The sequence below is a fragment of the Bidens hawaiensis genome, unplaced genomic scaffold (assembly GCF_021521415.1).
Source record: "Bidens hawaiensis isolate Kalapana, Puna unplaced genomic scaffold, B.hawaiensis_p1.1 tig00032901_1, whole genome shotgun sequence".
NCBI classification, from domain to species: domain Eukaryota; kingdom Viridiplantae; phylum Streptophyta; class Magnoliopsida; order Asterales; family Asteraceae; genus Bidens; species Bidens hawaiensis.
The window spans coordinates 199,145-223,024 of record NW_027495636.1 but is presented as its reverse complement, the minus strand read 5'-3'; the positions used below and the strand labels follow the sequence as shown (position 1 = coordinate 223,024).

General features: G+C 34.0%; 3 protein-coding genes and 1 non-coding gene across 5 annotated transcripts; 3 read left to right on the top strand and 1 right to left on the bottom strand.

Annotated features, from left to right (window-relative positions):
- Window positions 1–5,101: 5,101 nt before the first annotated feature.
- Window positions 5,102–8,127, bottom strand: LOC143584275 (aluminum-activated malate transporter 4-like). The gene is made up of 4 exons (XM_077066362.1): window positions 7,705–8,127; window positions 6,803–6,940; window positions 6,249–6,727; window positions 5,102–5,898 (listed from the first exon to the last, which is right to left on the bottom strand). Exons 1-4 carry the CDS (start codon window positions 8,012–8,014, stop codon window positions 5,140–5,142), a joined length of 1,686 nt encoding a protein of 561 aa, XP_076922477.1. The 5' UTR covers window positions 8,015–8,127; the 3' UTR covers window positions 5,102–5,139.
- A 3,576-nt stretch (window positions 8,128–11,703) lies between these two features.
- Window positions 11,704–17,433, top strand: LOC143584267 (uncharacterized). 2 transcript variants are annotated; one of them, XM_077066353.1, is made up of 8 exons: window positions 11,704–11,870; window positions 14,345–14,428; window positions 14,509–14,811; window positions 14,878–15,295; window positions 15,371–15,499; window positions 15,578–15,772; window positions 16,347–16,469; window positions 17,073–17,433. In XM_077066353.1, exons 4-8 carry the CDS (start codon window positions 15,074–15,076, stop codon window positions 17,175–17,177), a joined length of 774 nt encoding a protein of 257 aa, XP_076922468.1. In that variant the 5' UTR covers window positions 11,704–11,870; window positions 14,345–14,428; window positions 14,509–14,811; window positions 14,878–15,073; the 3' UTR covers window positions 17,178–17,433. The 2 variants fall into 2 exon arrangements, with proteins under 2 accessions (XP_076922468.1, XP_076922469.1); XM_077066354.1 differs by having other exon boundaries at window positions 14,342–14,428.
- On the top strand, window positions 14,299–15,017 carry LOC143584281 (uncharacterized). Its single transcript, XM_077066367.1, has 3 exons — window positions 14,299–14,428; window positions 14,509–14,811; window positions 14,878–15,017. Exons 1-3 carry the CDS (start codon window positions 14,299–14,301, stop codon window positions 15,015–15,017), a joined length of 573 nt encoding a protein of 190 aa, XP_076922482.1.
- A 581-nt stretch (window positions 17,434–18,014) lies between the features above and the next one.
- TRNAQ-UUG (transfer RNA glutamine (anticodon UUG)) lies at window positions 18,015–18,082 on the top strand. Its single transcript has one exon. It is a non-coding gene; the product is annotated as a tRNA-Gln (tRNA).
- The last annotated feature ends 5,798 nt before the right edge of the window (window positions 18,083–23,880 follow it).

The following is a 23,880-nucleotide window of genomic DNA, read 5'->3' as shown; positions in this document are numbered from 1 at the left end:
AGCCCGAAAAAAATGAGTATGGGGCTATTCACCCAAAATGACCATAATTTCAGTCCTGGAGACGTTCATCGAATATTTTATGACCCTACGAAAGAATCGGATCGATTTGATGTCCTTAGATTTTACCCGTGGCCCGTTCGGAATTTTGCTACTACGGCCAAAGGGGTTTGTTCACCGTTAGCCCGAAAAAAGTGAGTATGGGTCTATTCACCCAAAATGACCATAATTTCAGTCCTAGAGACCTTCATCGAATATTTAATAACCCTGCGAAAGAATCGAATCGATTTGATGTCCCTATAGCTTTCTCGTGGCCCGTTCGGAATTTTTCTACTACGGCCAAAGGGGTTTGTTCACCGTTAGCCCGAAAAAAGTGAGTATGGGGCTATTCACCCAAAATGACCATAATTTCAGTCCTGGAGACCTTCATCGAATATTTTATAACCCTACGAAAGAATCGAATCGATTTGATGTCCCTAGAGCTTTCCCGTGGCCCGTTCGAAATTTTGCTAATACGGCCAAAGGGGTATGTTCACTGTCAGCCCGAAAAAAACTGAGTATGGGGCTATTCACCGAAAATGACCATATTTTCAGTCCTGGAGACATTCATCGAATATTTTATGACCCTAACGAAATAATCGGATCGATTTGATGTCCCTAAAGCTTTCCCTTGCGCCGTTCGGAATTTGCTACTACGGCCAAAGGGGTTTTTTCACCGTTAGCCCGAAAAGAGTGAGTATGGGGCTATTCACCCAAAATGACCATAATTTCAGTCCTGGAGACCTTCATCGAATATTTTATGACCCTACGAAATAATCGAATCGATTTGATGTCCCTAGAGCTTTCCCGTGGGCCGTTCGGAATTTTGCTAGTACGGCCAAAGGGGTATGTTCACCGTTAGCTCGAAAAAAGTTAGTGTGGGGCTATTCACCGAAAATGACCATATTTCGGTCCTGGAGACCTTCATCGAATATTTTATGACCCTACAAAAAAATCGGATCGATTTGATGCCCCTAGAGCTTTCCCGTGGCCCGTTCGAAATTTTGCTGTTACGGCCAAAGGGGTATGTTCACCATCCGCCCGAAAAAACTGAGTATGGGGCTATTCACCGAATATGACCATATTTTCGGTCCTGGAGAACTTCATCGAATATTTTATGACCCTACGAAACAATCGGATCGATTTCTTGTCCCTAGAGCTTTCCCGTGGCCCGTTCGTAATTTTGCTACTACGGCCAAATGGGTATGTTCACCGTCAGCCAAAAAAACTGATTATGGGGCTATTCACCGACAATGACCATATTTTCAGTCCTGGAGACCTTCATCGAATATTTTATGACCCTACGAAACAATCGGATCTATTTGATGTCCCTAGAGCTTTCCCGTGGCCCGTTCGAAATTTTGTTAATACGGCTTAAGGAGTATGGGGCTATTATCCCAAATTGACTACATATAAAAATCTAATATTAATAACTAATGCAATATATTTTATATTAAACAAATTAACATATTTATGATGATATTAATTCTTTTAAGTTAGGATGGAATTATTAAAAATTGAAAATGAAATATTAAAAAGAGCAATGTATTTAATATGAGAGAGAGAATGGAAAATTTTTGTAAGGATAAATATAGTGATAGACATGTGTCATTTAGAAAGCTTTATTTATTAGATAGTATAGATTGATTATCGGAATGAAAGAGGTAATCATTGTATCTAACATATTCTTTTAAAGAGGATAAAGTAAATGGCTACATACTACCGTTTATTTATCATAGTTAAAGTAAAATGTATAAGTGTATATAATGTTGTATTTCTATATCATTTTTAAAGGGGGTTGAAAGGAAATGAAAAGAAAATGTTAAAGAATTGTGTTAAAATGAAAATAAAAGAAAAAAAGTTTTTTTTAGTAATATTCTCTTCCACCTTATATAAAATCTAGATCAAAGTGATGTAGTTGTAAATCTTTCTATCAATTCGGGAACACGTAACATGAAATGTTTGCAACAAATATGTTTGACAAAAGAATGTTTTTAACACGTAATGTTAGCAACATTTCAAAAGAAATGTTTTTCATGTGAAATTTCTTAACATTTCATTTAAACTACTTCTGTGTTGCTTTGGATGGTTATAGAAGAATGGAAACGTAAATATAAAGAGCCAAAGAGGCAATAGCCTTGGGTTCACAACATATGGGCCTTGTTTGTTTACAAGAGGCCAATTTGTTATAGGCCCATTTATTTTTATTTGTCTTGGTGACTCCATCTGTTTAATATTACGTTTGTTATAAGACATAGGCCCAGTTTATGTTATTCGTTGTTTGAATTAGAGGTGTAATTGTGTGAAGACCGGTTTTTGGAATATCGGCTACTAACCGTAACCAGTTATTTGTCAAACTGTCAAAACCAGTTATACCGGTTATGATTTCTTACCAGTTTTTGAGTGAAATATCCCTAACCCATGTAACCGATTCGGTTTGGTTATTAACCAGTTAACCAGTAATAACCTACTGAAATTAACTAATACCTACTGTAATAAATCTTATTAACACTAATCGTATTAACATATGTTCGGTTAACCGGTTACAAATTGGTTTTTGTCTCAAAAAGTCCAAACCAGTTCCTAACAATAGGTTTCAATCGCTTTAAGGATAAGTGAATTTACAGATAAAAATTGTTTAAATTTAAGCATTTGAGAGTTAAAAGACTTGTTGCAATCAACAATGAATCACAAAATGGAGAAAGATTAAAAAAATTTCGAAAAAGGATTGAAATTTCATCTCAGTTTGGCCTGCAAAGGTCGAGCCATCCCATGGGGGAGGGGTGCATAATTTGTATTTCGTCTAAGGCCTCCAAAATGGTTCAGCCTCCTGTGAAGGCATGAATTGGCCACTTTGTGTCTTTTGGACTTCTTTAGTGTCTTTTGGGCTCTCTTTGTACCTTTTAGGCTCCATTTGTGCTTATTGGACTCTTTTTGTGCCTTTTAGGCTTTCTTTGTGCCTTTTGGCTCTTTTATGCATGTTTGGCTCCGTTTGTGTATTTTGGACTTCCTTTGTGCCTTTTAAGCTCCTTTTGTGCCTTTTGGGCTCCATTAGTCATTTTGGGCTCCGTTTGAGCCTTAAAGCTCTATATGTATCTTTTAGGCTACCTTTGTGCATGTTGAGCTCTGTTTGTACCCTTTAAGCTCCCTTTGTAATATGGGTTCCATTAGTGCCTTTTAAGCTCCGTTTGTGCATTTTGTACTCCATTAGTGCCTTTTAAGCTCCGCTTGTGCCTTTTGGCTCCGTTTGTACATTTTAAGCTCTGTTTGTGCCTTTTGGGCTTATCCTTTTGTAAAACTAGTGCATATAATTATGTAAACGAAAATAATGTTACATTAATCTAGATTGTGTAAATATTAAAGAGTATTATTTATGACATTATAGTATGCATATTATGTCAGTCATTTATAGTTTGTTTGAAAAATAATTAATTTGGTTAAAAGACTTGTTGCAATCAACAATGAATCACAAAATGGAGAAAGATTAAAAAAAATTCAAAAAAGCATTGAAATTTCATCTCAGTTTGGCCTGCAAAGGTCGAGTCATCCCATGGGGGAAGGGGGTGCATAATTTTTATTTCGTCTAAGGCCTCCAAAATGGTTCAGCCACCCGTGAAGGCATGAATTGGCCACTTTGTGTCTTTTGGGCTCTCTTTGTACCTTTTAGGTTCCATTTGTGTTTATTGGACTCTCTTTGTGCCTTTTGGGCTCCCTTTGTTCCTTTTGGCTCTTTTATGCATGTTTGGCTCCGTTTGTGCATTTTGGGCTTCCTTTGTGTCTTTTAAGCTTTTTGTGTGCCTTTTGGACCCCCTTTGTGCCTTTTAAGCTCCTTTTATGCCTCTTGGGCTCCGTTTGAGCCTTAAAGCTCTATTTGTATCTTTTAGGCTACCTTTTTGCATGTTGAGCTCTGTTTGTGCCTTTTGAACTCCCTTTGTAATATGGGCTTCATTAGTGCCTTTTAAGCTCTGTTTGTACCTTTTAAGTTCTGTTTGTGTCTTTTGGGCTTATCTTTAGTAAAACTAGTACATATAATTATGTAAATGAAAATAATGTCACATTAATCTAGATTGTGTAAATATTAAAGACTTAGTATTATTTATGACATTATAGTATGCATATTATGTCAGTCATTTATAATTTGTTTGAAAAAAAATAATTTACTTAAAAGACTTGTTGCAATCAACAATGAATCACAAAATGGAGAAAGATTAAAAAATTCGAAAAAGCGTTGAAATTTCATCTCGGTTTGGCCTGCAAAGGTCGATCCATCCCATTAGGGAGGGGGTGCATAATTTTTATTTTGTCTAAGGCCTCCAAAATGGCTCAGCCACCCGTGAAGGCATGAATTGGCCACTTTGTGTCTTTGGACTTTTTTAGTGCCTTTTGGGCTCTCTTTGTACCTTTTAGGCTCCATTTGTGCCTATTGGACTCTCTTTGTGCCTTTTGGGCTCCCTTTGTGCCTTTTGGCTCTTTTATGCATGTTTGGCCCCGTTTGTGCATTTTGGGCTTCCTTTGTGCTTTTTACGCTTTCTGTGTGCCTTTTGGACCCCTTTTGTGCCTTTAAGCTCCTTTTGTGCCTTTTGGGCTCCATTAGTCATTTTGGGCTCCGTTTGAGCCTTAAAGCGCTATATGTATCTTTTGGGCTACCTTTGTGCATGTTGAGCTCTGTTTGTGGGCTTTTAAGCTCCCTTTGTAATATGGGCTCCATTAGTGTCTTTTAAGCTCCGTTTGTGCCTTTTGTACTCCATTAGTGCCTTTAAGCTCCGTTTGTGCCTTTTGGCTCCGTTTGTATCTTTTAAGCTCTGTTTGTGCCTTTTGGGCTTATCCTTTAGTAAAACTAGTACATATAATTATGTAAATGAAAATAATGTTACATTAATCTAGATTGTGTAAATATTAAAGACTTGGTATTATTTATGACATTATAGTATGCATATTATGTCAGTCATTTATAGCTAGTTTGTTTGAAAAAAAAAATTAATTTGGTGTTATAGTAATTATTTTCTAGCTCAAATCTCAACAAGATACAAAATTTTAGGTTCAAACAAAACACACATCCTTTTTTTCTTCCTAACACAAATAATAAAAGAATAAAAGCCCAGGTTAAGTTGGTTCTGAAAATTTTGCCTTTTCACTAAGCTCTTTGTAGGAGTCCAATAAATTCTGAAGCCTTGCAACAAACTCTATCAATGAAGATGTGAAATTGGTCAAAGACAAAGCAGTTGCACTCTCATACGTCCTGATCTCTCGTTCGTTAAGAACAACGTCTCCAAGAACCGACAGACGTGAAGGCCATTGCACTTGCTCTTCACAGTTCATTCCAAAACAAGACGCGCTAGCATTGTTGATGGACATAGTTTTGGCCATGTGTTGATTCAAGCCAGCATGATGAGATGGTAACTTAAAATGCGACGAAAATTCATCTAAGCACGGGGTTTCCTCCTCTTTTATTTCATGAAGATGATCAAGGTCTTCAAAATCTTTGGGTCGTCTAGAAGCTGCCCATTTCTCAGATTTCACAAGATGGTATGATTTTTTATCAATCAACATTTGCAAATCCTCTGCGGCCTCGTGCACCTTGTCAAGCATCTCAAACCCTGGGTTTAGTTTTTCTACCTTCTCGAGCTTGTTTCCTAGCTCGCGTAATACTTTTGCACCTTCTATTCCAACTTGTTGAATCTCGTTTCGAAACATCATTCGCAGCTCGGGTGCTGCTTGTATCTCTGAAAGTATGCACCCATGCATTGCCATAACCATAAAAGCACAATGTCTTAATGCACCACTAACTTTCAAAAAATGACTCCATGGATATCTCCACATTTTATAAGGCCCATGTGGTGGTTCCCAATTTGCAAATCCCAACTACATGCATGCATAAATCAATTTTTATTTTATTTTAAATTAAGGGAAAATTTATTTAAATAGGCATGCTTGATTAAAAAAACTTCAAAAAGGCATGAAACTTAAAACCAATTGGCAAAACCAATAAAAACAATGACACCTAACCGCTCTGACCAGGCAGAGCCGGCCTTTAGGGAGGGCTGGGTGGTTTTAAATTTCGGTAAAAGGGTATGACCCCTGTTATGTAAAACAGGGCCGACCTTTATGTAAAGTTTTTGATCAAACATGCCTATTTTGGTATTTTTTTCCCTTTAATTATGTCGAGGACAAGAAATTGAAGAACAAATTAAACGGTCAAGTTGATTAATTACGAGAGCCTCTTCTTTACTTGTAGACTGTACTGCTGCTCGATATCCGGTGTAGAGGGGGTCATCGGTCGCCTGGTATACGAGGATCTTTGATGGTATCCTCTGATATTCCACATTTTGCAAGTAACTCCTAACACATTCTATACAAGAAAAGATATATTCATTCATTCTTTCATTGAAATTATATGTAACAATAATAGTAATAATAATAATAATACCTTCCAAGGAAGTAGCAACACCCCTAAAGTTATCAACAACTAGTTTGTGCAAATCTTCTCCGGACCATATTGGATAAACACATAGACTTACAATCAAACATATGCCTGCCCCGACGAAAACTAAAAGCATTCGTGAAACAGCCGTGTCAAAGAATTCCGAAGTCCCTGACACCATTACTACAGCAAATGTCAACATAAACACCCTGAATCCGTATTCGTACACCCTCATTGATGGATATAGTTTTAAGAAGCTGGTAATCGCACCTGTTATAGAAAATAAATTAAATAAATTTATACAAGTTGCATAAAAATCTCAAATGATATGATTAATTAGTCGACCTGCTATAAATATGCTGATGAGAACGATACATTCTTGCCATTTGCCAGCCCACACGGATAGTTGAGCACATCCTAATGCGAGTATTGCTGCACTAGCGGTCCCCAAACCACGCAAAAATCCTTTCACAAGAGTTGCTCCTGTTAAATAAATCTTCCGTTCTTTAATTCACGAATTTAAATTAGGGAAAATTTCTAAAATAATCATTTTGTCAAAAAAAAAAAAAAAAAATCTTCAAAATAAGCGTGCAATTTTCCCTTTCAAAACCAATGTAGCCTAAACGTTGAAGGAATGACTCCACTTAACCGAAACCCAAATCAACACCTTCCCAGCCTAATCATTCGACTTTAAACTCATCCGTAGCTTGTTTAGGACACATGTCACAAAATAGTCCGCTACATGAGTCTCTTTCATGTTTGTGCTTGTAAGCCCATAACGTGCTTAATATACCTAGCCAGTTTATATGTTCATATGTGACTATGGGAGGCTTTGAAGGTGGGCAATGTAGACATCTGGCTGAGGCACGTGTTTTTCCGGGATACAATTTTTTTAAAAATCACGATATTATATATATTGTTAGAATACCCGAACTCTTATAAGCCCACTATTTTTAGCATACCCACACTATGTTCATTGCTATAACTTTATTCGTCGTTTAAAAAAAGTTTACATTGTTTAGTTCTTTAAGGCTTAAGGACATATTATTTATAGCTAAGCCGGGGCACGTGAATTCTAATGAATGCCACTGTATGTGACCGACTTATTTTGATAATATCTAGTTGTGAAAGTAAAGAATTCTATGGCCATTTTGGATATTCCTTCGGTCACGATGACTATTTTAGAAATTTTCCCTTTAAATTAATATTAACAAGATTAATAATAACAACAACAACAATAATAATACCTATGCTGAATTCGAATACGACAATGACAGTGAGGACTGCCCAGATGGAATGCTCTCTGATGTAACTAAATGGTTCCTTAAAAAAGATGAGAATAGAAACAAAAGCAAGTGCCAACCCGGATTTACCCGCAAAGATAAACTGTCTGGGATCAGACAGACCATTTTCGTAAACTTTGATTAGGAACACTTGAAGATCTTCCCATGCTTTGGTGAGTCGGTCTAGAATGGATGCGTCATCAGACACGCTATAATCAGACTCGAATATGTTCTTTCCCTTTCGAGATAACAACAGCCTTTGTTTAGATGCCATTACACTTTGAATTCAGACATGCATTCAGCCATTGTTACTTAGTTTTCATTTTGGTGATCCGATCAAAGAGTGAATTTGCTTGTGGTTGTGGTAGTTTCTCTAGATTACTAAAAATAGCACATGTAATAAAATGTTAATTAATTTTTTTAGTAACGTTTTTTTATTTTATATGTATTTGATCAAAACCCTAAAGTTATAAAATATATGTTTAGATACAAATGTCAACTATTGAGGCAAATGTCATTTATGGTGTTTGTACAAGCGCCCCGCTAAAACAAATTATATAACATCATACGTAAACATGCTCAGTCCTAGAATAATGACTACATGATTTTGAAAGTTGAACGAATGGTTACAAACATCCTAACCAAATAACCCTATAAATATCATCCTCCCTCCTTTCCAGGTAAAGATCGTCATGCTCATTTTTTTTACTACTCTCAGATTTAATATCCCTTACTCTTATTCTTCAAATACACATACTTATTCTCATACTAGAGGATTGTTACGGACTTACAGGGAGGAAACCCTTCTCCAGTTCTCCCCATGACGAGATGAATCTAAACCAAAGTAGTCACTTTCTCGCATTGCTTCAAGACTTTAGCCTTTAGATATGATAAGTTTTGCATCAACACTGATGTATAAAGTACAACTACTATATTTTAGAATTAAAAAATACACAATTTTTCCTTCGCAAAACAACAAGTATTAGTTGATATTGTTCTAAACAAACGCAATATAACTACTCTTTTTCTTGCTTTGCATCACTCTCAAGTCATACCAAAATCAAATTCGGTAGTTACATGGTGGTTTTGACTTGCTTTCATTATTCGACTTCTCACCTACTATAGTTGTGATGTTTGTAAATTATTTAGTTTGTCATTTTAAGTCATCTTATAATGTTGTTGTGTTATACTTGCAAAACATTAATAATCTCTTAAAGATCTTGTAAACTAGAACATAAAACCATAAACCAAAATGTGATTAACTCAACTTTAAATGTAAACTAAATTTGTGTACAAAAGTTGGGAGTTAAAAAGTGTTTTAAACGAGATGATATTGATGATATTTTACACTCACAAATGACCATGTGGAGGCTGAGTAGCACGGAGAGGCCAATCACGGGCGTCTTCGATAATCGTAAAAAAAAATTTAACCGAAGACGAAAAAAATACGGGCCTTAAATTAGTTGAGTAATTGAAGTTAAACATTAAGAATACATATTTTTTTTTTCAAAAGTATATATAAATTTTATTTTTAAAAAAAGTCAAGCCTATCAGGGTGTCGAGCCAAGGTCAGTCTCCTACCTCATAGCCGGCTTTGAGGCCGAATACGTTATCGATTTCTTTTAAGATTGACCAACTCACACACTCGCTAAAACTTCAAATGTTTATTATAAAAGTATGTGACTATAATCCTCAAATTTGATATAATACACCTTTATTATATATCTTGATAACATCTTGATAGTGCTAGCTACAAACCCTCTGTCATCGCCATTTTTTCAAAGCTAAAGTACTTGATCATATATTGTTTTGAACAATTTAAAAACTGGTTTTTAATTTGTATCACGTTGAGCTTAAAAATGGTATAGCTGATTTGTATAGAAAGATTTAGCCGAGTTAACTACTTTACCCTAAATTCAAAAGTAATTAAAAAATATATGATTCCATGATAAAAATAATCTAAAATAAAAAAAAATAACCAAAAGCACTCAATATTAGAACAATTGAACAAAGTGTGTTTTTCTAAAGTGTTCAATAACAATAAATTTTATGACATTGGAGTATTGCATGTATCAAAATGCTTTTATACTTAAAACCGGTTTTTTAGTTACAATCAATACTTTAATAAAAATTGATGGTTTGATGTTCAAACCAACTGTCCAGAATTACTGACCACGTATATAAAATCTGATATAACCGGTCAACGACTAGTTAGTACCAGTTTTTAAATAATTGGTTTTGGGAAAACACCCTTCATCGCTAAACTAAAGTATATAGTAGTTTCACAAATAAAATAGTGCATATATTATTAATATTAATTAATTATATAAAAGTGTTGCAAATCTTATCCAAACCATCGTCGTCTAACAGCAGCAGCAGAACAATGCTGTAAATAGAAACTGTGGTCCCACCATGCACACAACCGCACGTTCACGTCTGCTTGAAGTAATAAATGATCAGTCACACGTGGCGTCTGCTTGAACCATTTAATAGTTTATACTTTTTTTACATAAGGTTGTTAGATATATAAGATTCTTATATATACTGGGTGAAGTTAAAATAAAAAGTGAAGCGTGTTAAAATAATATAAGAAATAATCTTGTGTGTTAGATATATTGATTTGATGGTGGATATAGAAAGTGTGTTTATTGTGTGGTGTGTTTTATTTTAGTTGCGATGTGTTTATTGTGCGGTGTGTTTTATTAAATGTTATAGTAAAAACACAATTTCTATACTTTTTAGAAAAAATTTACTTCTTATTATAATCTTGCTATATATATAAAAAGTTTTTTGGATATAAAAATTAGAAAGAGTTAAAAAGTATAAAATAAAAGATTAAGCAATATTTTATGTGTAAGTTGTTAAAGAATCTTTAGACTAGTGGTAATAAGTTGTTAAATAGTGTGTCCTTTTTGTTTCCTTAAGTTATGAGGGTTCAAGTTTGTTATGGACAAAAAATGAAATTTAAAAATAAATGTATAAGCTGTTTAAAAAATTAAAACTGATTTAGAAAAAAAAGTTAAATATATATGCTTTAAAATTTTATTTTGTTAAAAATAAACTTAAATGAGGTTAAAATAAATAGTTCAACTACACTTAAGGGTTAAAATATGAAATTATTAATTTGTGTATAAAAAATTAATATGTCATTTATTTGATAAACAAACAGTCTTTAACAATGCTTATGATGGGGTTGTTGGCGGTGTTACCGACCAACCCGAACCCATGGATCAGGGAGGCTAGTCATGTCCAGGGCCGGCCTAGGGGTGTGGCTGGGTAGTCGACGACCACATGTCCGACACCCAGCTAGGCCCGAATTTTTTTTTTAAATTATATATATTTTTATGAAAAAAAATATTATGTATAATCAATGTTTCAACATAATTTCATAACTACTAGCTTGGTCTAGTGGCAAAGAGGTATGACCTTTAACCAAGAGGTTGTGTGTTCTAATCTTAGTTGAGACATTTTTTATGTTTATTTTTATGCACAAGTTTTTTACACAACTCAAATCATAACTAAGTAAGTCGAAAAAAATTTCGCCTTTGACCCAAAAAAATTTCGTTTTTTCGTAGCCGGCCCTGATCATGTCAACAAATTGGAATAAAAATTTCGGGAAGGTTTAGTGTGATCATTCCAGTGAGGATAGTAAATAGAAGAAGAATAATTCGGGGAACGAGATACGGGAAGTTGGGAACACTGCCCCTCCCACTTTCGATCCCGGTCCAAATTTGCTTCTTGATTGAAGCTCCCAAAAACACACCGTATATAAAGATTAGAAACATTAATTCATTGGTTGAACCGAATCTTCATAAACTCTTTTATAAAATAACTTTATCTTAAACTAAAGTTAGATACTTGTATTTGTATCTACACGTATTCAATTATTCACACAAACTTTTATAAAAAATAAAATAAAATAAAACAAATACAAATAATTATATTATATTATATTATAAAAGCAACAGAATCTGTTTAGATGATCAGTTAACCGGCGATGGGAGGTTGCGTGTCTTCGCCGGAGACTCGCATTCAATCGGCGGCAAAGAAGTTGTTCCGGAAACGGAAGAAGAATATTCCGAAGCAGCAGCAGCATATTCCGTCCGGTCATTCGAAGTTCAAACCGTCTGGTAATTAACGCCTCTGTTTAGCTAATCACAGTTTTATATCTATATCTATATCTATATCTATATATTATATTATATTATATTATATTATATTATATTATGTTATGCATGTAGTTGTTTCAGTACTGTGATTGTTGATATTAATTACAATTTTTACATGTTTCGGTGTTGAATTGAAGCTATTAGCTCGAGTTATTTGATTAATTAATGATCGAATTAATAGTTGATTAGTTTAAGCACTGTTAACTTAGATTCATGATATGGAACTGTGATTGTTGAAGCTAATTACTCGTTTCGGTGTTAAATGTGATTGTGGAAGTTAATTATATGTTTAGGTGTTTGATTGAAGTTTTTAGCTCGAGTTATTTGATTAATTAATGATCGAATTAATAGTTGTTTAGTTTCAGCACTGTTAACCTAGATTCATGATATGGAACTGTGATTGTTGAAGCTAATTACTCGTTTCGGTGTTAAATGTGATTGTAGAAGTTAATTACATGTTTCGGCGGTTAGCTTGAATGATTTGATTAGTTAATTAAGTATTTAGTTGTGCGTGATCGAATCAATAATTTCAGCACTGTTAACTTAGATTCATGACCTAGAAGGCTAGAATTGTGATTGTTAGAATTTAGTTGTGAGTGAAAGAGAGATGATGAAGGAGGAGAGGGTGGGCGGCGGCGGTGATTAGGCTAATGATACCATGTAGAAAGAGATAATTGGTATAATTTGCTTGATTCTCATTATCACCAAACCGGTTACATATATACACTGGAAATCCCATTTAAATTAGGGATGAAATCAACTAACAATATTATCTATATTTAACCGATATACATGCCAACTATACAATATCTATTAAATTAAATGTTTAGGTGTTTGGTTGAAGCGGTTAGCTCAAATTTTTTGACTATTTAATGATCGAATCAGTAGTTGATTAGTTTAAGCACTGTTAACCTAGATTCATGACCTAGAAGTCTGGGACTGTGATTGTAGAATTTAGTTATATGTTTAGGTGTTTAATTGAAGTGGTTAGCTCGAGTTATTTGATTAGTTAATGAAGTATTTAGTTGCGCGTGATCGAATTGATAGTTTTAGCATTGTTAACTTTGATTCATGACTCAGAATTGTTATTGTAGAATTTAATTATATGTTTAAGTGTTTAATTGCAGCTTTTAGCTTGAATTATTCAACTATTTGATGATCGAATTGATAGTTTCAGCGCTGTTAACTTAGATTAATGACCTAGAATTGTGATTGTTGTAAATTAATTACATGTTTCCGTGTTTGATTGATGTGATTAGCTCGAATTAATAGTTTCAGTACTGTTAGCTTAGATTAATGACCTAGAATTGTGATTGGTGAATTTAAGTATGTGTTTAGGTGTTTGATTCAATCATTGAAGGTTCATAGATCGAATTATTTGATCAACTAATGTAGCATTTAGTTGTGCATGATTGAATCGGTAGTTTGAGTTAATGTGTGTTGATTCTGTTGATTGAATTGAAGATGCTTCAACTGTAGAACTATATATGCATGTAGTTGCTTCGGTACTGTTAACTTAGATTCATGAGTCATGACCTAGAATTGTGATTGTAGAAGTTAATTATATGTTTATGTGTTTGATTGAAGCGGTTAGCTCGAATGATTTGATTAATTAATTAAGTATTTAGTCGTGCATGATTGAATTGATAGTTTCGGCACTATTAACTAGATTTATGACCTAGAATTGTGATTGTACAGATTACATGTTTCGGTGTTGATTGAAGCGGTTAGCTCAAGTTATTTGACTATTTAATGAAGTATTTAGTTGTGCATGATAGAATCAGTAGTTTGAGTTAGTGTTTGTTGTTTCTGTTGATTGAATTGAAGATGCTTTAATTGAAGAACTGTAATTTGAAGTTGAACTGATATTCATTTAATTACTTGTTGTACTGGTTATAAAGTCTGAAATAGTAAGTAGAGGTGCAAATCCTAACCGGTTACAAACCGATGGTTAGGGATTTTCACATAGGAACCAGTTAACCGGACATAGGTTAATAAGGTTAGTGTTAATATCGTTACTTTCAATAGCTTATGGATAACTCAACAGGTTATTATTGGTTAACCAGTTAATAACCGAACTAAATTGGTTACATAGGTTAGGGATTTCCCCCCTCCAAAAACGGTTAGAAACCATAACCGATTATTGTCAATAACCTATTTTGACCGTTTGACCAAAAACTGGTTTTGGTTTGTAACCGATATTCTAGAAACCAGATATCCGGTATTTGTACATGTGATCGTAAGTATTTTGAAAATGTTATAAATCATCAAATCCACATATTAATTCTTTCTTCGATTAATTAATTCTTTAATTGAAATTGAAATAAACTGAAGATCAAAGTAGCTATCTCTATAGTCTGTATTCTTCTACAAAGAAGGTTAAACAAACATGAGTACAAATATTCAATTCGTTTCATCACATTTGGAATTAGCAGGAAGCACAGATGAGTTATGGTATGATACAGTTGAAGTTCTTGAGTCCGAATGCAGTGATGAAGATTTTCATAGTCTTCCTGATGGTTTGATTCATCTCTGAAAAACACATTTATTTATTATCAATCTATCATAACATCTAAAATTCAATTCCATATACCTGCAGATATGTCGTCACCGAACGGTCCTGAAGTAGCCTCTAGGCCAAGCATTGACTTGAGGCCAAAATCAGATAACGAATCAAAAGCCGTTTACCTTGATGAAATATCATCACCTTCTATTGATGAAAATGCTGGAATGAATAGTGGTTTGTTAGACTGTGGAATGATTCCTGGCCATTGTTTACCATGTCTTGCCAATACAGTTGAAAAAAGAAGATCATCAAGCTCTAGCCCGACACATACAAAAAAGAAGATTTCACATAAACTTTCATTCAAATTAAAAGATGGAAATCCTACCACCACTATCTGTGAGTATTTAACGAACACATATGTTTTTTCTGTTTATAACAACATTATTTCTGATGTTCTTTCAGTTTCTTCAAAGAAACGTCTAGAAAGACTGATAGCTGGTTCACAAGTACCTTTCTGCCCAGCTGAGAAGAAAGTGCTTGATTCTTGGTCACATGTCGAACCACAAGTTTTCAGAGTACGTGGGAGAAATTACTTTAGGTAAATTAATATTAATTAGACATTACACATGGACTATATTATGTGCAAACATCTTATTAAATGTTTATCGCAACATATCAACGTTTTTTTCTTCTCGCGTCATTTTGGATTAACTGGGATAAAAAGAAGGAACATGCATCTAATTGTGCAGCATATTATCCATTTGGTGTTGATGTGTTTTTATCTAAGAGGAAAATTGATCATATTGCTCGGTTTGTACAACTCCCGGATGTTGGTCCTTCTTCGGGAGAACTTCCTCCAATTCTTGTTGTAAATATTCAGGTACTAGTTATCATTCAGCATGTCAACCTTTTTGGGTCAAAGAAAGTTAACTTTTTTACTTTTTTTTTGTTACAGATTCCATTGTATCCTGCTGGCTTATTTCAAGGTGAAATAGATGGTGAAGGAATGAGTTTCGTTTTATACTTCAAACTTTCTGATAATTACTCTAAGGAACTATCATCAAAATTTCAAGAAAACATGAGGGTAAAAAAACTAACGCTACATCTTATTACATACTTAAAATTCAACTAATTTATATATTTGGTTTGAAAATTGAAACAGAGGATACTTGATGATGAAATAGAAAAGGTCAAAGGTTTTCTGCTAGATACACTAGCACAATTTCGAGAACGGTTGAAGATACTAGGTCGTGTTGTAAATGTAGATGACCTTCAGTTAAGTGCACCCGAAAGGAGGATTATGAATGCTTACAATGAAAAACCCGTGCTCTCACGTCCTCAACATGAATTCTACCAAGTAAGTTTTTTAGCAATCTTTCCATTATGATAATTGTGTATTCTTAGTTCTTATATGTTTCCTGTTAATTAATTTAACCCGTAGATTAATTTCAACATTTTCTGAAGTTGATATATAACATTTTTACATTCAAAAGTAAGTATTGGATATGTGATACCACTAATATGTTATTTACAAAAATGTTAAAAACAGAAAATTTTTGAAATATTACATATTATGTAAAAAATAAGGATATAAGGTTTTAAACCGGTTATCACAAAAGTCATAAAAGCCGGCTATCTCAAAAATCATAACCAGACCATCGGTTTCTCAACCAGTTTGGTTATTTCAGTTATGATTCAGTTATTTGTTTTTTCTATGCATTAACTTTTGTTTAAAACCAAAATCTAAGCTAAAGTAATATATCAAAAGGAAGTAAATATGAAAATATGTAAAATGTGAAATTTGAGTTTGTAAATTACAATTTGTTACAGTTGCTTAAGTTAGGTATTTAAACTAAACCGGTCAACCACTTAACTAAGACAGTATTATTAATGCAATCACGTAACACTTACACTAGTGTCTTATCTTTCAGGGAGTAAACTACTTTGAGATTGATTTAGATATGCACCGATTCAGTTACATTTCAAGAAAAGGGTTCAAAGCATTCCAACACAGACTAAAGCACTGCATCTTAGATTTCGGTCTCACAATTCAGGCAAGTTCAATGTTTTTAAACATAATTCTAGGGCTGTAAACGAACCAAACGAACACGAACAAGACCTTGTTCATGTTCGTTTGTTAAGGAAATAATGTGTTCACGAACACTTACCGGACAAGATTTTATGTCCGTGTTCGTTCATTAAGGAAAATAATGCGTTCACGAACGGTTCACGAACACAAACGAACACAAATAAAAGCGACGAAACCTAGAGATTGAGATCGATGTATTCATCAAAGTGAATAGTGAGAAAGGAAACGGAAACAATACAAAAATAACGTTAGAATATGGTCTCATATTTTATGTTAGGGGTAATAAAATAAAAAATATAAAATGTTTAGATAAGATAAATAAATGTACAAAAAATAACTTTCATGAGCAACATATACAAACGAACATGAACGAACGTTCATAAACACATTATCGAACGTTCACGAACACGGGCTCTGTTGATGTTCACTCATTTATTAAACGAACGAACATAAACGAACTTCCCGCCGAACGGTTTACGAACTGCTCGCTAAACATTTGGTTTGTTTACAGACTTACGTAATTCTAGTTATTATAAGTATAAACTTTATGGTAAGTTGTTTTGAACAGGGGAACAAACAAGAGGAGTTGCCAGAGCAGATCTTATGTTGTGTACGGTTAAACGGTATCGATTATATCAACTATCAAATGTTAATGTTGAACCATGAACTATGAAGTATGAACCCCTGTGATGATGATAATGATAGGCTTAACCAATAGTGTAAACCTTGCAAGTTCATATTACTATGGGAATTGAAAAATCTTGTAAACTTTTCACATTTTTAGACGAACAAGTCCGAGAAACATCAGTGTAGTTTTGTGTATATTTGGTGTAAATGATGGTAATTGAATACTTCTGTGGTCTCTTCCGAGTTACTTTTAGCTATGTACTTTTTATCCGTCTTGTTAACGACAGTTGAGGGTCAAAACTACAAGAAAATTGCATTCGCTGCATCTTCTTTTACATAACGACTCGACCGCCTTGAACGTCTTTGTCTAAACATGTTTAGTTATTCACACAGATAGATAAGTTTAATAACATGGCTCAAGTATCTGTATATCTGAAACCTGAGTCTAATATTTTTAAGACACTGATTTGCCATAATAACCATACTAGGCCAATTTATATAGAGGTTAAATCGTACAACTTATATTATGAAAGCATGTATGAAAATATTGAAATGGTACGAGTGCAGTCTCCGAGAAACGTAAATTTTTTTGGGTCAAGGATGAAAAAAATATCGGGTCTTAAATTAGTTGAGTAATTGAGATTAAACATTAAGAATACATAAATATTTTTTTCATAAAAAAAATATATAATTAAAACAACGAGACCTATCAGGGTGTCGGGTCGAGGTCGGTCGACCACCCAGTCCTATCTGATAGCTGGCCTTGATGGCACAAACCTTTTTTTATGAGTGTATATGGTACACTCTTCATAAATGAAACATAGTTTGCATAGATATTAAATACGTTTAGAAATAAATAGCTGACATGTCTGGTTCTATGGTAGTATGGTGTAGTGGTTAGCACTCTGGACTTTGAATCCAGCGACCTGGGTTCGACTCCCGGTAGGACCTTTTTTGGTAGCAATATTAATGTGAGATGAATAAAACACTCGTTGATTAATAATAATCAGGCCACTTTTCATTTTCCTAGTGTTAGTCACTTCTTGTATAATAATCAACTATTATTAAGTAGAACAAAACTGAAATGGAGATGCATGGTTAAAGATTGGTTGTCGTGTGTTCTTGGTTTTAAAAAGCGTGAGGCACACCGAGGCGACAAGCTCCGGAGCCGAAGTGCACGTCATTTTAAAAAAAAAAACTTATAAATTATTTATAAACATCTTAACATCTAGAATAGAGGTGGGCAAATAAACAGAAACTAAATCGGGTTGAAACCGATTAATTAGAAATTAGTTTGGAACCGATTGAAACCGGGTTGAAACCGATTAATTAGAAATTAGTTTAGAACCGATTGAAACCGTAGGCTTGGAACCAGTTTGTACTTTTCACTACCGAAACTGGTTAACTAAACCAATACCGACCAAAACCGATCGTAAACCAGTGAAGAAACCAATTTCAACCCGGACCGAAACCGATCATAACAAGTTTTAACTTTTGTTGACCAACCCGAACCAGTTTAGGGTTTGACACCAGTTTGTGCAACTCTAATATGAACTTTCAATAATAAATAGTGGGAAAATAGATAGAAATGAAAAATAACATAACAATATAACATCAACATTTATATAAGCATCAAACTTAAAAGATGACATTTCCATAAACTAAAAAAGATACTAATATAGTAAAATAGTTTCAAGTTTCAACATTTCAAGAAGTAAACAGAAATAAACAACTCAAAAGATGATATCGGAAGCACCATGCAACTGCAACTATAAGTCCTCGGCTCCTCGCTATCCTCGTATTCATCAAGATCAATACCGAGCTCCAAATCTTCCTGGCCATTGTCACTCACTCGAGTATCATCTTCACCTTCATTTTCATTTTCCATGTAACCTATCACCTACTCATTACTTTCATCAATCTTGGTTAAAAGCATAGGATAAGTGGTGTCCATTCTTTGATATCGACGTTTCAATGCACGATTAAACTTAACAAAGACCATGCCATTTAATCGTGTTTGGGCCGATCGATGTCTACTCTATGTATGAATCTATCAAGATAATAAAATTAAATTATATAACGAATTTAAGAAATAAGACTATTAAAATAAATGTAGAGAATTTACTTGTTGGAAGACGCTCCAGTTTCTCTCCCAACCGGTAGCACTACATGTTAAACTTAGTATCAGAATAACAAACTTTTGTAGCACCGGACTTGCACACATTCGGGGGGTGTTTGGGATCCCTTATTTTCATCAACTTATAACTCATAAACTTTTTGAAAAGTTAATAAGGTGCATAAGATGTTTGACAAACCATAATGCCTTATGGATTTTAACTTATAGAGAAGGCAAAACAAGTGGGTTTTGAAAAGTTAGGAATCTCTAACTTATTAACTTAATAAGTTTAATTTACTATTACACCCCTCTAACCCTCAAAAGCCATTACACTCACTTTAAAAAAGAATGTCCTTTTTAGTAATTTTGATTTACCCCAACACATAAGCTAATCCAAACATTTTATTAAAACTTCTTTCAAAAAATTCATAAGTTAACAAGTCCTTTTAACAAAAAATCATTTTTCACTTAAATAAGCAATCCCAGACACACCCTTAGTCCACACTCCACATACATGTTAAATGGTCAAAAGCCACACAAATATTCTAACATACAATCCATATAAACAAAAACAAGATTAGCCATTCATATTCTAGGTATGTTTGTTTGTTATATAAATAACTTTTAAGAAGTATTACCTTGCCTCGGTTTCAAAGCAGAGCGGCTACTTGCTCCCTCTTTTCCATAAATAAGAGGCAATGGTTCATCACTCGATCGGAAAAGATTAATACAATGCACCACAAGAACTTAACATGTCCCAAGGAGTAGCTTATCAACAATTATTCTGTTAGAATCATTCGTTGCCTTAGTTGAGATCCATGGAGCATGAATTTTAATAGAATATAAACACGGAGCATCATTCCCTATCGAATTCACTGTGAGAATTCCTCTCTCCATTGCATGAAATGCCCCAATCGCGATGGGATCAAGAGTAGGCTCTAACGGATGGTTGTGAAACATTGAAATTGGTTAATATAGACTCTATCATCAATCGCATGGCCAAAAGCAGACAAGACATCTATATCGTAGCATCCTTGATAACACACTTTATGGATAGAAATTCTTGAAGAGGGATCCCCTCATCTAGCATTCCTTAAGCAAAACCAAATGATTCGCGCATGTCATTTCGTCACCAGATATGACTTATTCACAATGGATCGCATGCCCTGGAGGCTCCCAACTCGCAATTGTAAATGTGCGAGCACCAATTATCTTGCCACATATTGACAACATTAATAAACTTAATTTTCAAAACACATTAGAAGTCCATAACCGATGATAGACTTCAGTAATGCTTCTAATGTGATTTTGATATTAAAAGTGTATTTTGTGTTTTTAGTATGCATGAAGATAACTTGCGCTCGTACATTTACAGTTACAAGCTGTAACTGGATCTTTCTGCTAGACACAAGTGGGCATGGGGCCCATTGTGCGTCAGTGATATCCGGGAATGAAGGGACAACCGCGAGTTATTATGGTTTTGCCGATGGAGTGGCTAAAGGAGGGGTTCCTTCCGCAAGACTTGCTGCCTATAAAGTATGCAATCCTAAGTGCTATGATGTGGATATTTTGTCTGGTTTTTATAAGGCCATTGATGAACGCATTCATATCATATCAATTTCAACAGGTTACAAAAATCCAGTCGAGCTTACTCATGATCCAATTGCAATGGGAGTGTTTCATGCAATGGAAGAGTAATTATCATAGTAACTATCGATTATCATAAACTTAGAACCGCATTACATTGAGAATCTTAAGACCGGAGAAATCAAACAGAGAATGTAGCATGATACTAGCAGTGTCAAGCAATAGAATAAGCGAGTATGTAAAGAATAAGCGGTATCAAACATCCATATGCAACATAAAATGCATATAAATACACACATGAATACTCTTAATTTGTTGGAAATTATATATATACATGTATATATAAATAAACATGAGTAATACTTAGATCAATTTTAGTTAAATTTCAGAACAGTTTAGGTTTTATTTAAAAATAATCTTTAAAACAATAAACAAACTATGGATATGTTTGGTTAAAGGTAATGGAATGAAGAAGAAACAGAATGGGAGAAAGAATGGAATGAATAGATCATTACCATTTGTTTGTCTTGTTTGGTTAACATCTGAAAATAAAATGAATTATTATTTTATGTTGTTTGTTATCTAAAAAATTATAGGAATGAAACAAAAATAAGAAAAACACTCATATCTGAAATATTTTTTTGTTACCAAAAAAAAAAAAAAAAAAAAACTGCAATGGCGGCGGACAGGCGGTGGTTGTGTTGGGGGCGGCGGTGGTCAAGTGGAGGTAGCATTGGTATTGATGGCGATGGTAGGGTGACATCGACGGTGGCAGCCAGGTGGTGGTGGTCAAGCGGCGACAAGTGGGGTGGCGATGATGATTAGGCGGCGACAATAACAATGGTTGCGGTGGTTACGATGGCGATGGTGACGGTGGTGACGCTTGTGGTAGGGTGGTGGCGGTGGCGGCGGAGGTGGTGACAACAACGGTGGTTGTTAGGTGGTTGTGTTGTTAAGAAAAGAGTGTGAAGGAGAAATAGAATGGAAAAAAAAAAGAAGAGGGGTGGGAAGGAATGCTTTTAGTGGAATGAGATTAAAATGATTCCATTTCATTGAGCTATCAAACACCAATTTTTTATTCTCACGCAATGAATCATTTCATTCCCCATATCATGATGCATACTAAACGCTACCTATGTGTTAATGTCTAATCTATATAGGCATGTATGTCATATCAATCTATATAGAGTATAGAAAACATGTGTATTGAAAGAATAGTTAACATTAGAGGTGCACAAATAAACAAACATGTGTATTGAAAGAATAGTTAACATTAGAGGTGCACAAATAAACAAACTATGTGGGGGTCTGGTATGAGTTCGGGTATTACAATCCGATTATAAAAAACCAAGTCCGGGTTTTTTTGGGGGTCCGGTTCCGGGTTCTTTGTGCATCTCTAGTTAACAGTGCTAGAAGCTTGACATCAACTTATTGGGCTAGATATGGGTAGTTAAGTACTTAAGTGGCTTTAAAAATAGTGGGCTTCATAAGGGTATGGCCACAAAAGTGACAGTCAGCCCAAAAGTAAATACGCGTTAACAGAGTCTAATCAAAATAATCTAATCAGCATTATTCCTTATATATGTTATAACTTATAACAACTCTAGCAAGTAAGCACTTGTCTTATTAAATTGTGATGTTCTTGACTCTTGTGACAGTGAGCTAAGCCGTCACGAGCTACTCAAGAATGGTTTATGAAAAAACTCGATCTTAAAAGTAAACTCGCTTAATATACGAGGCCTAGCTTCACTTATCAAGTTCGAGCTGGCTGTCATTTACATATTTTTTTTAATAATTGTTAGTTAATACTGTAATAATTATCAATTAATTACTAATATACGAGGCAAGCTGGCTGTCATTTACTCATTTACATATTTTTTTAATAATTATATTAGTTAATACTGTAATAATTATTAATTAATTACTACTATATTATATATGAGCTGAGCTCGATCTAGCCAAAGCTAAATCGAGCCCGAGTATAAAAGTAAGCTCGTTTAATAAACGAGCCTTTCATTTATATAATCTTTTAATATATATTAATAATTATTAATTAATATATATATATATATTGTTATAAAAAAATAACTAAACAATATATATTAATTTTATATATCAAAATTGAAAAATAATTATAAAATCTATAAAAATTATTTAACAAATAGTAAACAAGTCTAGCCCGAACTTGAAAATTTACTCATGAACTGAGCTTCAGTTTTGAAAGTGAAGCTCCAAACAAGCCAAGTTGAGCTCGAGTTTGAAAATGTAAGAAGTTAAACGAGCCGAGATCAAGCCTAGTCAAGCTCGGCTCGTTTGCACGAGTTGTCACTCACATAATTCTTCTAGCTAGTGTTTTTAAAGCCTAATAAGTTACAAGTGTTAGAAGTCACCTATTTGGATACGTGTCAGTTTATTGTTGACTTGATGTCTTAACGAATATATCTGACTTTGACTCTCTGTCTTTGTATGCAAAGTAGATCTGCATTTCATGAACAAACAAAGTGTTGAGATAATTATGATCATTTTATGAACAAGTAAAGTAAAAAGATAACAAACAAACAAACATACAAACCAGATCTAGATCGTAGAATATAGTGACCATGGATGATTATAGAGATAACAAACCACTATCTATTTAATTTAGAGAATGAGTTTGGTGATTTAGATTTATGGTCCTGTTGTAGTGGTTAGTGATGTTATTTAAAGGGTGTTATGGCAAGAGTGTGAAAATAATAATGTTGGTGAGAGAATGTATTATTGATGTTCAAAGTGGTACCGTGGTTTTGGTAGTAGTGTAGTGGTTTCAAAATTCATTACATGAAGTGTACATGTGTGGTTTCAGTAAAGTCATATGCAAAGATTATCCTATGTTTTTGTTTATTTTTTACATATGTTTAAAGATTATTATCCTATGTTTTTCGTTTTTTTCTTTTCACATATGTTTCATGGCATGTTATAGTAAACAACTTAAAATTTTTGGTATGTTAAGTATTAATTATAGGTTACCTACTCAAGACCATTGTAAATTAGGCCATCTGCAGTAGGC